Source organism: Typopeltis vanoorti, chromosome 5, assembly GCF_054136105.1.
Source record: "Typopeltis vanoorti isolate ZY-2024b chromosome 5, IOZ_Tvanoo_1.0, whole genome shotgun sequence".
Classification (NCBI taxonomy): domain Eukaryota; kingdom Metazoa; phylum Arthropoda; class Arachnida; order Uropygi; family Thelyphonidae; genus Typopeltis; species Typopeltis vanoorti.
Genome location: NC_143553.1, coordinates 78878579 through 78890488, shown reverse-complemented (window position 1 = coordinate 78890488; position 11910 = coordinate 78878579). Strand labels below are relative to the sequence as shown.

At 35.0% G+C, this 11910-nt stretch overlaps 1 protein-coding gene across 1 annotated transcript; it reads right to left on the bottom strand.

Moving 5' to 3' along the window:
• Window positions 1–750: 750 nt before the first annotated feature.
• LOC150106574 (protein ZBED11-like) lies at window positions 751–1077 on the bottom strand. Its single transcript, XM_090393436.1, has one exon. The coding sequence runs from the start codon at window positions 1075–1077 to the stop codon at window positions 751–753; it is 327 nt and encodes a 108-aa protein (XP_090249562.1).
• Window positions 1078–11910: the final 10833 nt, after the last annotated feature.

Sequence of the window (11910 nt, the reverse complement as noted above, 5' to 3'; positions counted from 1 at the left end):
CTTTACCCCTGGATAACCATCTTATTTCAGCGTGCAAAAGCAAAGATTCGCACTTGGCTTTCATAGATATCCATAGATATGCAAAGTATTTTAGAAAGGTGTGCTTTTAAAGGTCTTGGCGTGATGTAATTTACGATATTTAGAACTTGGTCTAGTACAGGTCTTAATATTGCCGATAATGTTTTTGAAACTAGGGATTCTCTATGCAAAAAACAGTGCGTAGACATAATATTTGGCTTATTTTCTTTGCAAAGGGTAACAAATCCTTTAATAGAACCTATCATCGATGGAGCACCGTCCGTACATATTCTTACATACATCTCCCATGAAACACGAAATATTATTTTATATTTTACCATTTTCTAAACATGACTTAATAGTCAAAAATAGTTGTCCTTTGTACATTCGGTAAGTTCTCTGCAGCATAGAAATTGATTCACTATTTCGTTTTCATTAATGGAACGAATCCTCGTATGTTATCTTTACAGCTAATGTCAGTGGACTCATCGATTTGTAAAGCAAAATGTTGTTTGGAAAGTTTATTAAAAGAAACTTTCCAAAAAACAAACATAGTATTTACTATTTCACAACATGCTGGTAAAATAAGAGACTCTGCTATAGTATGCGGTTTTAATTTTACAGCAAATAATTCAGCTCCATTATATGATGCAAGTTGTGCCTTATCGGAAATTTTATCTTTATAAAATACTTTACTTGTTTAACTTGCATGTCCAACAATCTCTTGAAATATTATTTAGTTTTTGAAGCAAGATTGGCGTGCTTCGTAGTAAAATGGCTTTTCAACTTAGCAGGAACCATTGAGCTATTGGATAGTTTTTCCCCCGCATGCAAGACCTGGGGAATAGGACATTCTTTCTCACTGATCCATGTAAAACTGCAACGCAAATATTCGTCCGAATATTGTCTATTAATTTTTCTTATTTTACTACATATAATGCTGTCTTCTCTATAAGACGTATTTGCAGCAACCTCATTACTACTACTTCCAGTTGTACTTGCTCCATCATTAATATTTGCCACAAAATCACGTTTTCGTTTAATGATAAATTTATCCATTGTGTACTGCTACGATGATAGACAACCCCCAAACGAAATACACATTAAAATGGACCATGCGATATTACGCTGTTACACAACACACAAACCAAAACACACATCACTGAATGACTGTAAAAGAGATGCTCCTCCCCTCCCCTCTTGCAAAGACATGACCTATAAACGATATTCTATTGGTTTGGAAGTCAATGTGCATAGCAGTCTTCAGTTGTTAGAATCATAGTAGCCAATTAAACTCAGAATTATGTCATGTGACATCTTTCTTGGGGGAGACCACACTCCTACCAGGCGTGTCCCCGGGTGGCAAATGGAGGAAACCCAAATGGGTTGCTCTAAATAAAGAATAAAGAGTCGTGGACCAAAAGATGTAGCAGAGGCATGGCAAGCTGGCTACATTATTATGCCAGTAACTTTCATGAGCAGGAGAAAGTCTACAAACCTAGATAGTGCTACTGCGTACGGGACAACCGACGCGCCTACTCGAAGACCACATAGAGTAGGTGTGAAATCAGCAATATGGTCAGCCAAGGATGTGAAACATGTAGCCTCCCTCAACATAAGATCACTATACCGACCGGGAAAATTGCAATTAGTCCAGGAAAATTTAAAAAGACTGAAATGGAGTATTTGAGGTTTATCAGAGACACATTGGTGCGGAGATGGATTCATGGATTTACCATAAGGAAGACTGTACTTCTCAGGAAGAAAGATAACATACACAGACAAGGAGTTGCATTATTAATTGAAAAGAAACTTACACACTCAGTAATTGAAAGAAACCCAGTGTCTCCTAGAATAATCACAGCCAAACTTCAAGCAAAAGAAAAAGGTCAAACAATTAAAATAATCCAAATATATGCACCCGACAGTAACCATTCAGAGGAAGAATAAGAATATCATGATAGTGATGGGAGATTTTAATGCTAAAATAGGACAGTTCACAGCAGACAAAAAAGATGTAATGGGAAAATTTGGATACGGAGAGCTTAACGACAAAGGAGAACAATTACTCCACTACTGTAAAGCAAACGATCTAATGATTACAAACACATCGTTCAATCAACGCCCTAATAATAAATATACATGGACATCCCCAGATGGTAATATAAAGAACTGCATAGACTATATCATCATAAACAAACAATGGAAAATATCAGTAAATAATGTACGAACATTAAGAAGTTTTGATTTTGACACTGACCACGAAATATTAACTGCCAAAGTGAAGATAAAATTCAACAGGAAAAATAATACCAGAAAAGAAGTAAACATCAACCTATCAAAACTAAAAGATAGCTCAAGCAGAAGTCGATTTTTAGAACAGATGTGCTTGAAATTAAAACCTTCCATCTTCCAGAACAGCGGGAAATACTGGGAAGAAGGAAAAGAACCAGTGCTATCAATTGCAAAAGACACTCAAGGTTCCAAACCCAAAATAAACAAACAGTGGATAACCCAAGAAATCATAGCTACCATAGAAGAGAAAAAAGAGGCCAAGATACTTGTAAACCAACAAAACAATGAAGAGAATAGAGAAAAATACAGAGCACTAAAAATAAAGTTGATAACCTGTGCAAAAAAGCCAAAGAAAAATGGTTTGAAGAAAAAGCTAAGAAATGCCAAGAAGCATACCAACAAAACAACCTAAAAGTCTTCCATGATACTGTAAGAGAAATTACAAAGGAATTCTCAGCAAAAGCAGCAACAATGATAAACAACAAGATGACTGAAACCGGGAATATTGACTATATGAGAAAAATCTGGTCAAACCATTTTAAGACTATCTTCCACCAAGGAAACAAAACTACAATGCCAACAATAGAAGAAAATAATGATCACCCAAACATTTTACAAGAAGAAGTTAGATACGCAATAAAACAGATGAAAAACAATAAAGCACCAGGCATTGATACTATCCCTACTGAACTGTGGTCATATGGAGGCAGAATATCAATAGAATATTTAACAACCCTATTCAATAAAATACTACAAACAGGAGAGATCCCGGATGACTGGAGAACTGGAAAGATCATCCCAATATACAAGAAAGGAGACAAAAGAGAGTGCAGAAATTACAGACTAATCAATTTACTCCCTCACACTTATAAAATATTCATAAGAATTATGCAAAATAGATTAAAAAACACCTATGAAGAAATGATAGGCATAGAACAAGCTGGTTTACGAGGAAACTATTCAACAATAGACCAAATTTTCACATTGCACCAACTAGTAGAGCACAGCTGGGAAGACCATAACGAACTATATTGTTGTTCTGTGGACTTTAAACAAGCTTTCGATAACATCAACAGAGAAATACTTCTTAAAATTCTACTAGAAAAAGGTATAGACAAATATATAATACAGTTTCTGATAAAATATTACTCTAAGACAAATGCAATAACTAAAAAGGACACACTCACAACAAAACCCATAGAGATCCAAAAAAGGAGTAATGCAAGGATGCCCATTATCCCCATGCCTATTCAACATATATCTAGAAGTTGTAAAGAAGGCAATAAAGAATGAGCCTGGAATCAATGTCGATAGTTTAAACATAAATAATATCAAATATGCAGATGATCTCGTCCTTCTTGCAAGAACCCCAAATGAACTACAAAAGTTGATCAACAAGCTAAACGAAACCTGTAAAACATATGACATGACAATAAATATACAAAAGACAAAAGTGATGAAAATAGGGAGGACCGGAACTACCAGCTCAGCCACCCTAAACGGAGAACAAATAGAACAAGTAGAAAACTTCATATACCTTGGATCAAAACTAACAGAAACAATAGATGAACTCAAAACAATCAAACACAGAATAGCGATAGGATGGACCACCATGGGAAAATTACAGAAAATCTGGAAAACAAACAAGATATCTAAGCAAGCCAAAATCAAATTATATGAAGCAATAATTATACCAACAGTCATCTATGGAGCAGAAGCGTGGACAGTTAAGAAAAGAGAGGAGAAAAACTGCTAGCATTTGAAATGAAATGCTTAAGAAAAATAAATAGAACAAGTTGGATATAAAAGAAAACAAACATCACAGTCAGACAAGAACTATTGTATAAAAAGACAATAACAGAAAAAATTAGAAAACAACAACTGAGATGTTTGGCCACACCGTACTCATGGACGCAGACAGACTTTCTGTCATCCTAATCAATACTTTTCCATCTGAAAAAAGAAGACCGGAAGACCAAGAATTACCTGACTGAAATTAATAAAGAACATCTCGGGATGCAGAACATATAAGGAACTTTTTCAAACAGCAAGGAATAGAGAATACTGGAAGATCCTGCTCAAGAGAAGACTCAACCCGTCTTAGACGGAAGAGAAGAAGAAGAAGACATCTTTCACCGGCGGAACACAAGTATTCCGGAGAACACCGGATAAGAACCGCTGATTTAGACTATCAGATCTAAGAAAATATATTAAAACTCGATTCATTTAATAGGTCTGAGACAGTATGGTGCTTAATAAACGGACGTTTGAATAGTTTAGGATGGCCGCGTATTACCATACTGTACGAAATGGTGATAACTGATACGACCAATCAGCTATATTTTTATGAAGTACTGGCCAGGGTAAAATATCAAGCCAAAGTATGATCTGATTTATCTGCATTTCAGCATAGCATTTTTTAAGAACTCAGAGATTAAAGTACGTAAATTATGTGTATCAATCGATGCATTATGAATAGAATGACCACCCGCTATGAGTCCTTGGATTCTTGAAGGTGTCACGTAATAATAATATCGTTAAAAAAGAAATTGGTTGGCTGATCAACCACAGAAGTTAATGTTTAAAAATACCCTTTTAACAACCAAGCGGTCAAGAAATAAATGCTCTGGGGTTCTGAGTTAGAACATTTGTCGTATAATATGTTTATTAATGATTTAAATTTGAAACATTAAGTGAAAAATCTGTCTTTGCTGATAATCTGAAGCAGGTTAGCACAGTCAATTGTTTGGTTGATGTCTACTATTTAAAAGCAGAATGGAGGAAGAAATTCAAGTTCAGGAATCATATCAGTAAAACTATTAATAGATTTGTTGATGTGTAACACTTGTTTTGCTTCCAACATTTTTTCAAACATGTTACATTTTTCGTCATTAAAAGGCAGCATTAAAATGTTGAAATTCCTAACTTCAGGAATAGAAGAGATGAAACAGTGCTGGGGTTCTAAGAGATAAGTTCTGAAGAGGAAGGGTTGGAAATCTGTCGTGTATTTGGCGTATATAACATTGGAAATGAATTTTTTTTTTCTCAACTAATGTAATAATTCATTTGTTTTTAATACGAATCCACCATTAATCAAAAAATTTTATAAAGTTTCATTTTTTTTACATTAAATTTTTATATAAGCATTTGTAAAGGAGTTGAATAATCGCCACTTTGCACTTTTCTAAGAAGTGTTCCAAGGCAATTAAAAAAAATCCCGATCTTGAAAGAGTCAAATTCAGACAACCTGCCTCTGGATGCATTTCTGCCCTTTTATGCTTCCACTCTCTTAGAAGAATCACCATTATTACCAAATATAAGGCTGATCTCCTGAATCATTCTCTCTTACAACTCCAGCACTATTTAGCACAGCAAATTACCTTTTACTATACAACCTACTTCACTTCATATTTCTTTTAGTCGCAACCTAGATACAAATCATACGAAACATGAGCACCTAGCACTCCAAAGAATCTTCTGGCCATGTATTGCACTCCAAACTTGTTACAGAATTGACATTCAATCCTGTATTGTCTATAAACGTTCATACTCGTTTGGCACATATCCCACACAGTGCAATCTTCTTCAATTGAACCATTTGAGAAAACATTGAACATGAAACTATCGTCCCATTGCCAAATTAATTTATTCCTCTAGGAATGATGTTGAATGTCATGAAAAGCCAACATCTCTTTCCCACCTGTAAAACCTACAACAAATTTGTGGCCACAGATGTAAAAATAGGAAGTTCTCCTAGCCATCAACATCCACACCACCGAATGATTTGAAGACATTCATCTCACTGGTGTTAACATTTACAGAGTTAACATTCAAAATTGTTTCCTATTGATTTAAGCCAGAGCGATATTAAGCTCTCAGAGCTATTACTTTCTCACACCAGTGGCTTTTGAAATATTGGCTCTCGGCGAGTGAGAAAATGTTTTAGTGTGAATAAGGCAGGGATTATACAGAACAGTGAGCCAAAAGCTGAGAACGAGAGACAATTCCTGGAAGTTGTATGAAGATGTAGTGAAGAACAAAGAGCATGAATTTCTTTTATCATGGAGAGCGATAAATGACAAGAATATTTTGTGAATGCTAAGACTAAAACCTTTTAATGTTCAGAGATAGAGAGAATATGAACTCGCGTTCGTTCAATATGATCGCACATCCCACAGTAGTGAGCAAAGCGTAGGAACACAAACTGCATATCCTGATTTATTTTTAAGGAGATTTGCTCTGAAATTTGGAATTGAAGTGTTACATTCTATTCAGAACGAATAGATTCAGTTCTTGACATTCAACAATTTAATTAAGTATATATAATATTTTTTGCATATGTATGTGTGTGTGTGTGTAGGGGGGGGGGGTGTTCAAGCTCGGTACCTAAACTGAAACATGTCAGCATAAAGTATAGCAGGATTTACCATCTTTGGTGTTACTGCAATGTGCCCTATTTTAGCAAGAAGGAGAAATCCATTGCGTTGTGTATGGAAGAACATGTGAGAGACATTATATGTGAAGAACTAGAGCCAACGCACTATCTAATCAACGGATCTTAATTGTGATTTCACCGTAATGAAGATTTTGTCACTCATCCAGTGATCTGGAACAAATCAAAAAACAATTTTAGAGGGTACGATGAGCTCTTGAGAAGAACCGTGGAATCAACAGAGAGTTTCCTCAATCCAGTGCTAGTTAATACTAACCTTAGCTAAGACCAATTTAGTTTTCACTCTTTAGTTATTCAGCTTTGATGTAAACCAGTCATGCCCAGTTGAACATGCCCAATAATACAAGGCCATCTAGAATGTCTTAAACGGTCAGCAGTACGCTCGTAATGAATATTTTTTGTACGCTCGTACAAAAAATATGCATTACGCTTGTAATGCATATTTTTTGTATTTCCCTTTTCATGTTATGCACCCGATGAAGTTTTGTGAGAAGATGAAACGAGTTACTCGTTTAAATAATAAATAGTTTTTTTCTATTTTGGTGTCCGTTGGCTTCTATGGAATATCTATAAATAAGAAACATCAAAATAAGATTGTACAATTATATGTCCCGAGTTCATATCAATCGAATGAAGAAACCGAAGAATTTTATGCCAAACGAGAAGAAACTTTAAATAACAGTAATGAATTTTATATAATTATCACGGGAAAACTAAATGTAAAAATAGGTGAAAACAACAATTACCTAAATTCAATGGAAAGGTTTTGAGCAGAGAAGAGGAATGAAAGACAAAAATATTGCTGGAATTTACTGCAACGAACAGGTTCATGCAACAGCCATCATACTTGTTCTTGAATTCATTCACACTACTTGCACACCCAACATCCGATGGCAGTCCATTCCAGTCACGCACCACCCTATGAGAGAAAAACACTAGCCCTCACCTGGATTCTTAGCAGCATTCATTTTCACCTTCCAAGGATATCTTCATTTCATTCTTTACAAAAACACTGTAAATGGACATGGAGAAGTCCAAACCAGATAATCAATTAAATAGATTTTATAATAACAAATAAAGGACACTTTAGATGATGTAATAGTTGTAAACAAATTTAATACAGGCAGTGATCACGGAGAGGTAAAGTCTAAAATTATAATTAATAAAAATGGGGAAAAATAAATTAATCAAACAGAAGTTAAAGGCCATTAATATCCAAAATTTGAAACTAGAAAAAAAATATACGAAACTGTTTTAAAAGAGAACGTTCAAAATTCAGAGTGAAATCAGGGCCAAAAATAACTTAGACGAAGAACTTAGTAAATGAAGAACTTAGTAAAAATGTAATTAATATCTCCCATGAAATAGGTGGAATTATTTCCCATACAAGAAATGAAAAGTTTCCAGAGAAACTCAAGATTTTTAAGTAAACGCGAAGAAATAAAATGAATTGCTACCACAAGAAATTCACAGTAGAATATCCAGGAGTTTGCAAATCAATCGAAAAAAAAACACATGGAATTAAATTCGATCTTTCTCTATCAAAAAAAGTAAAAGAAATCATTTAAAATAGCAAAAATATGAAAGTTTTGAGAACATTTGGCAAAAGAAAAAAAAGAAATTGTTGTTCTAAGGAAATAATCAGAGATAGACTCAAGAGTTTTCAACTGCACGTATCAAAAGTTATGAGTAAAGAGGTTGAGGCAGCTTTGGAAATCCATAAAAAATGGGATTCAATTGAATTGTTGAAATTTGGAGGGAAGGCAGTGGCTTACTTGGTAAAATTAATCACACTTTTCATGAACAGAAAAAAAACCAGATGCATGGAACAATGCATTAATGGAAAGAACATTAAAAATTATAGATCCATTACTTTATTTACTGGCAGCATACAAAATATTTACGAAAGTAATAAATAACAGAAAAATGAAACAGATCAAGTATACGCAATCAGAGGAGCAATCAGGGCTTAGACCTAATTACAGTTCCATTGCTGATATTCATAGTCTTAAGCAAATAAGAGATAAGACAAATGAATATGTCTGTTTAGCTTTCGTTAATTTCGAAGAAGCATTTGCCTCCATCAAAACTTTAACTATCCTAGAATCATTATTAAAACAGAGAATAGAAGAAATATATATAGAAACCATGAAATGCATACTTTCATGTCACCTCTGTTATTATACTGCATAAAAAAGTGAAAATTGTCCAATAAATAGAGGAATAAGACAGGGAGACAGAATGTCTTCCAGTAAAGGTGAAGACAAAGGAAGAGATGGCAAGATGAAATTGTTAGGATTGCTGTGGAATGCAACGTATGAGAAAAGCTGAAAAAAGAATGGAAAGAAGAAAATTGTGGCAGCCTTTTCGCAACAGTGGACCGATCCAATCCGAAGAAGAAGAGACATACAAATTGAAAAGGTTTCTTAACATTTATACGATATTTAGAAATCTTCAGCAGTATAAATGTTTTGATATAAAATCTATAAAAAATAAAATTTTGATATAGAATTAGCTTACTACTGTCAATAAGATTTGCTGAGAGATCAACCTTGAGTTCTATTACACAAGGATGTAGTTAGTTACCCAGTTAAGGGGAGGGGGAAGTTTTCATTACGTCGGCACAAATTAAAGAACAAGATTAGTTAAATTATATCGTAGCGAGAAGTTTATCATGTAGGTTCTTCCGAATACTTCAATTAGTGGACCCAAAGTATTCTCAAGTAGAAAGCGCTCTTTTTCTGCTCTGCATAAAAGGTCTCTACTCGTCCTCTCGAGTATCTTTCCACTCTTGGTATACCCTAATTACAAAATTCCGCGAGTATATCGTATTAAAATATTATCAGCTTCTTAGATACCTGCCCTTCAAGTGGTACTTGACATTCCTACCTTTTTCGAAGTCCATGTGATTGAGTCTCATTTCCATGTCGATCATCAGCTTCGAACGAACAGTATGATACACACCTCCGGTACAATGTATAACGACTTTTACCGTGATACGAATGCCACCTGCAGGGTGAAACGGCCAATTTTGAAATAACAAAGGCGGTCATAATATTTTGACTGCATTGTGCGTGTTAAATTGAATCCCATTTTAATATATGATTATTATTATTTCTTTGAATCCGAATAACCCAAATTTAAAATGATTGGGTTTCCTTGGTACAGACTTTGAATACCCCCGTATAAGAGGTTTAAAATATTTTCTTCTTTATAATTTTTAAAAGCTCTTCTTCAACTTTACGTGGTAAAAGAGTTTCACGCGTTTTGAAATCAAATTAATTAAATTCTCTTTATTTTTCTAAAATTTGTTTCAGGAAAAAGATATCATAAATGCACTCTTGTAAGACGTTTTCACCCACTAGGAGAGTCAGGGAATATTGGCACGTCTTTTCTTAATAATGTTACTACAACATTTATATGGCTATTCAAAGTGATCTCTAGGTAATCGCAGAGAAATGGAATTCAGAAGTCAATTAGTCTATTTTAAGAACACTTGACACTTTAACACTCGACAATAACTCGCATGATATTATTTTTAATAAACTTTTTATCGTATCGTATAAAAACGAAAAACACAAAAACAGCCAGGAATTTATCAGTTGCATCATTTTGCTATCAGATATCTCTGAATTCAATTGATAAACTGCATAATTTAAACTGACTAATAACGTTAAATAGATGTGCTAAATACGACGTTATAAACTGATAAATATTCTAGGGATGTGTTCTGATACGAAAGTAAAAGTACCGGATATCAGGGGCACACATTTCGTTCTGCAACTGTTACATGAAGGGGTTTGTGCATAAAATATTGATTTTGTGTAGTTTAAATTTTTTTTTTTTTACAGATTTGCTCATTAATCTGAATAAAAGTTAGACAGATAACTGTCTTTGCACTATATTCATTGCCAGTCTGGTTGGCCTAGTGGTTAGCGTATCGCTAGCGTATCCGATTAATATCCTCGGTCTCCAGAAGTATCCCCCACTGCTTGTGTACGATGTGGTGTGGTGTGCCATTTTCATCCACAAAATTGAATTCTTTGCTTACAGCGTCACGGAAAAGAACTTCGTAGCAATATCGTTCACCAGTCATAATACCATTTTTAAACAGTCGTAACTCGGTGCGTCCATTAAGCATAATGCCTCCCTACACCATGACCCCAGTACCGCTGTATCTATCTGTTTCAAGAACGCTCTCGCGAAGGCAAGCAGTACCCCTTTCATGCCAAATAAAGTGTCGTCTAGAATCGGAGGAAAGACTAAAACAACTCTCATCTGTAACGAGTACATTAGCCCATTGTTATCTTGTCCAATGTTTATGGACACAACACCATGAAAACGTGCTCTACGATAAGCACATTTTCAGTGGAAATGAGCACGATAGGGGGAAAAAGGGACGCAATGACATAAGTTTTGGCGTATAGGCCTACTTGTCGCAGGTGTCTTGCGACGAAATATCCGCCATCTAGTGCTTCAATGGAGACAACTTGCAAGCTGACCTGTCGTGGTGGGTCGATTACGTTTTGCTGTTATAAACCAAAAATCGGTCTTCATTCTCCGTGGTAGAGCGGGGGCGAGATCACCTTTTAGCAAATGTCTGAAACACATTCCACTGGTTTGAAACGCTGTCCAGAGCTTGGATACAACGCTGTGTGAGATTCCAAACTCTCTGGCAATATCAGTAATTCTGCGGCCTTCTTCATGTTTTCCAATAATTCTTCCCCGCGTGAAATCATCTAGATGATGTCTTTGAAACTTTACAAGACATCCAAGTTTGCAACTGTATTCTTTCACGAAAAGGCTCAATTCGCTTAGCACAGCCTTTTGCCTTTATCCTGTTAAGTGCTACCACGTGACCTGTTTGCGCGCGATTCGAAATTTGAATGTGTCCCCACTTTCTACTCGAGATCATCAGTTTTATGTATTATCACAAGTTGATTCGTCTGAATGTGCTGTTAAAATCTTCCGAAATAATGATCGTCCTTCGGTATGGAAACTTTAAGAGAATTGTAAAAAACAATTGCTTCGCGAATTAAAAAAATATTACAGAGTGGAATGCTGCTTGACTCTTTCGAACCATATGGATGAGTATTATTACTTAAAATCAGCACTTAGGAATAACATCTTTGCAAATAAATTAA

Bases quoted from the DNA above. Each gene is read 5' to 3' on its own strand.
- LOC150106574 (XM_090393436.1), bottom strand. From the start codon at position 1,077: ATGGATAAATTTATCATTAAACGAAAACGTGATTTTGTGGCAAATATT.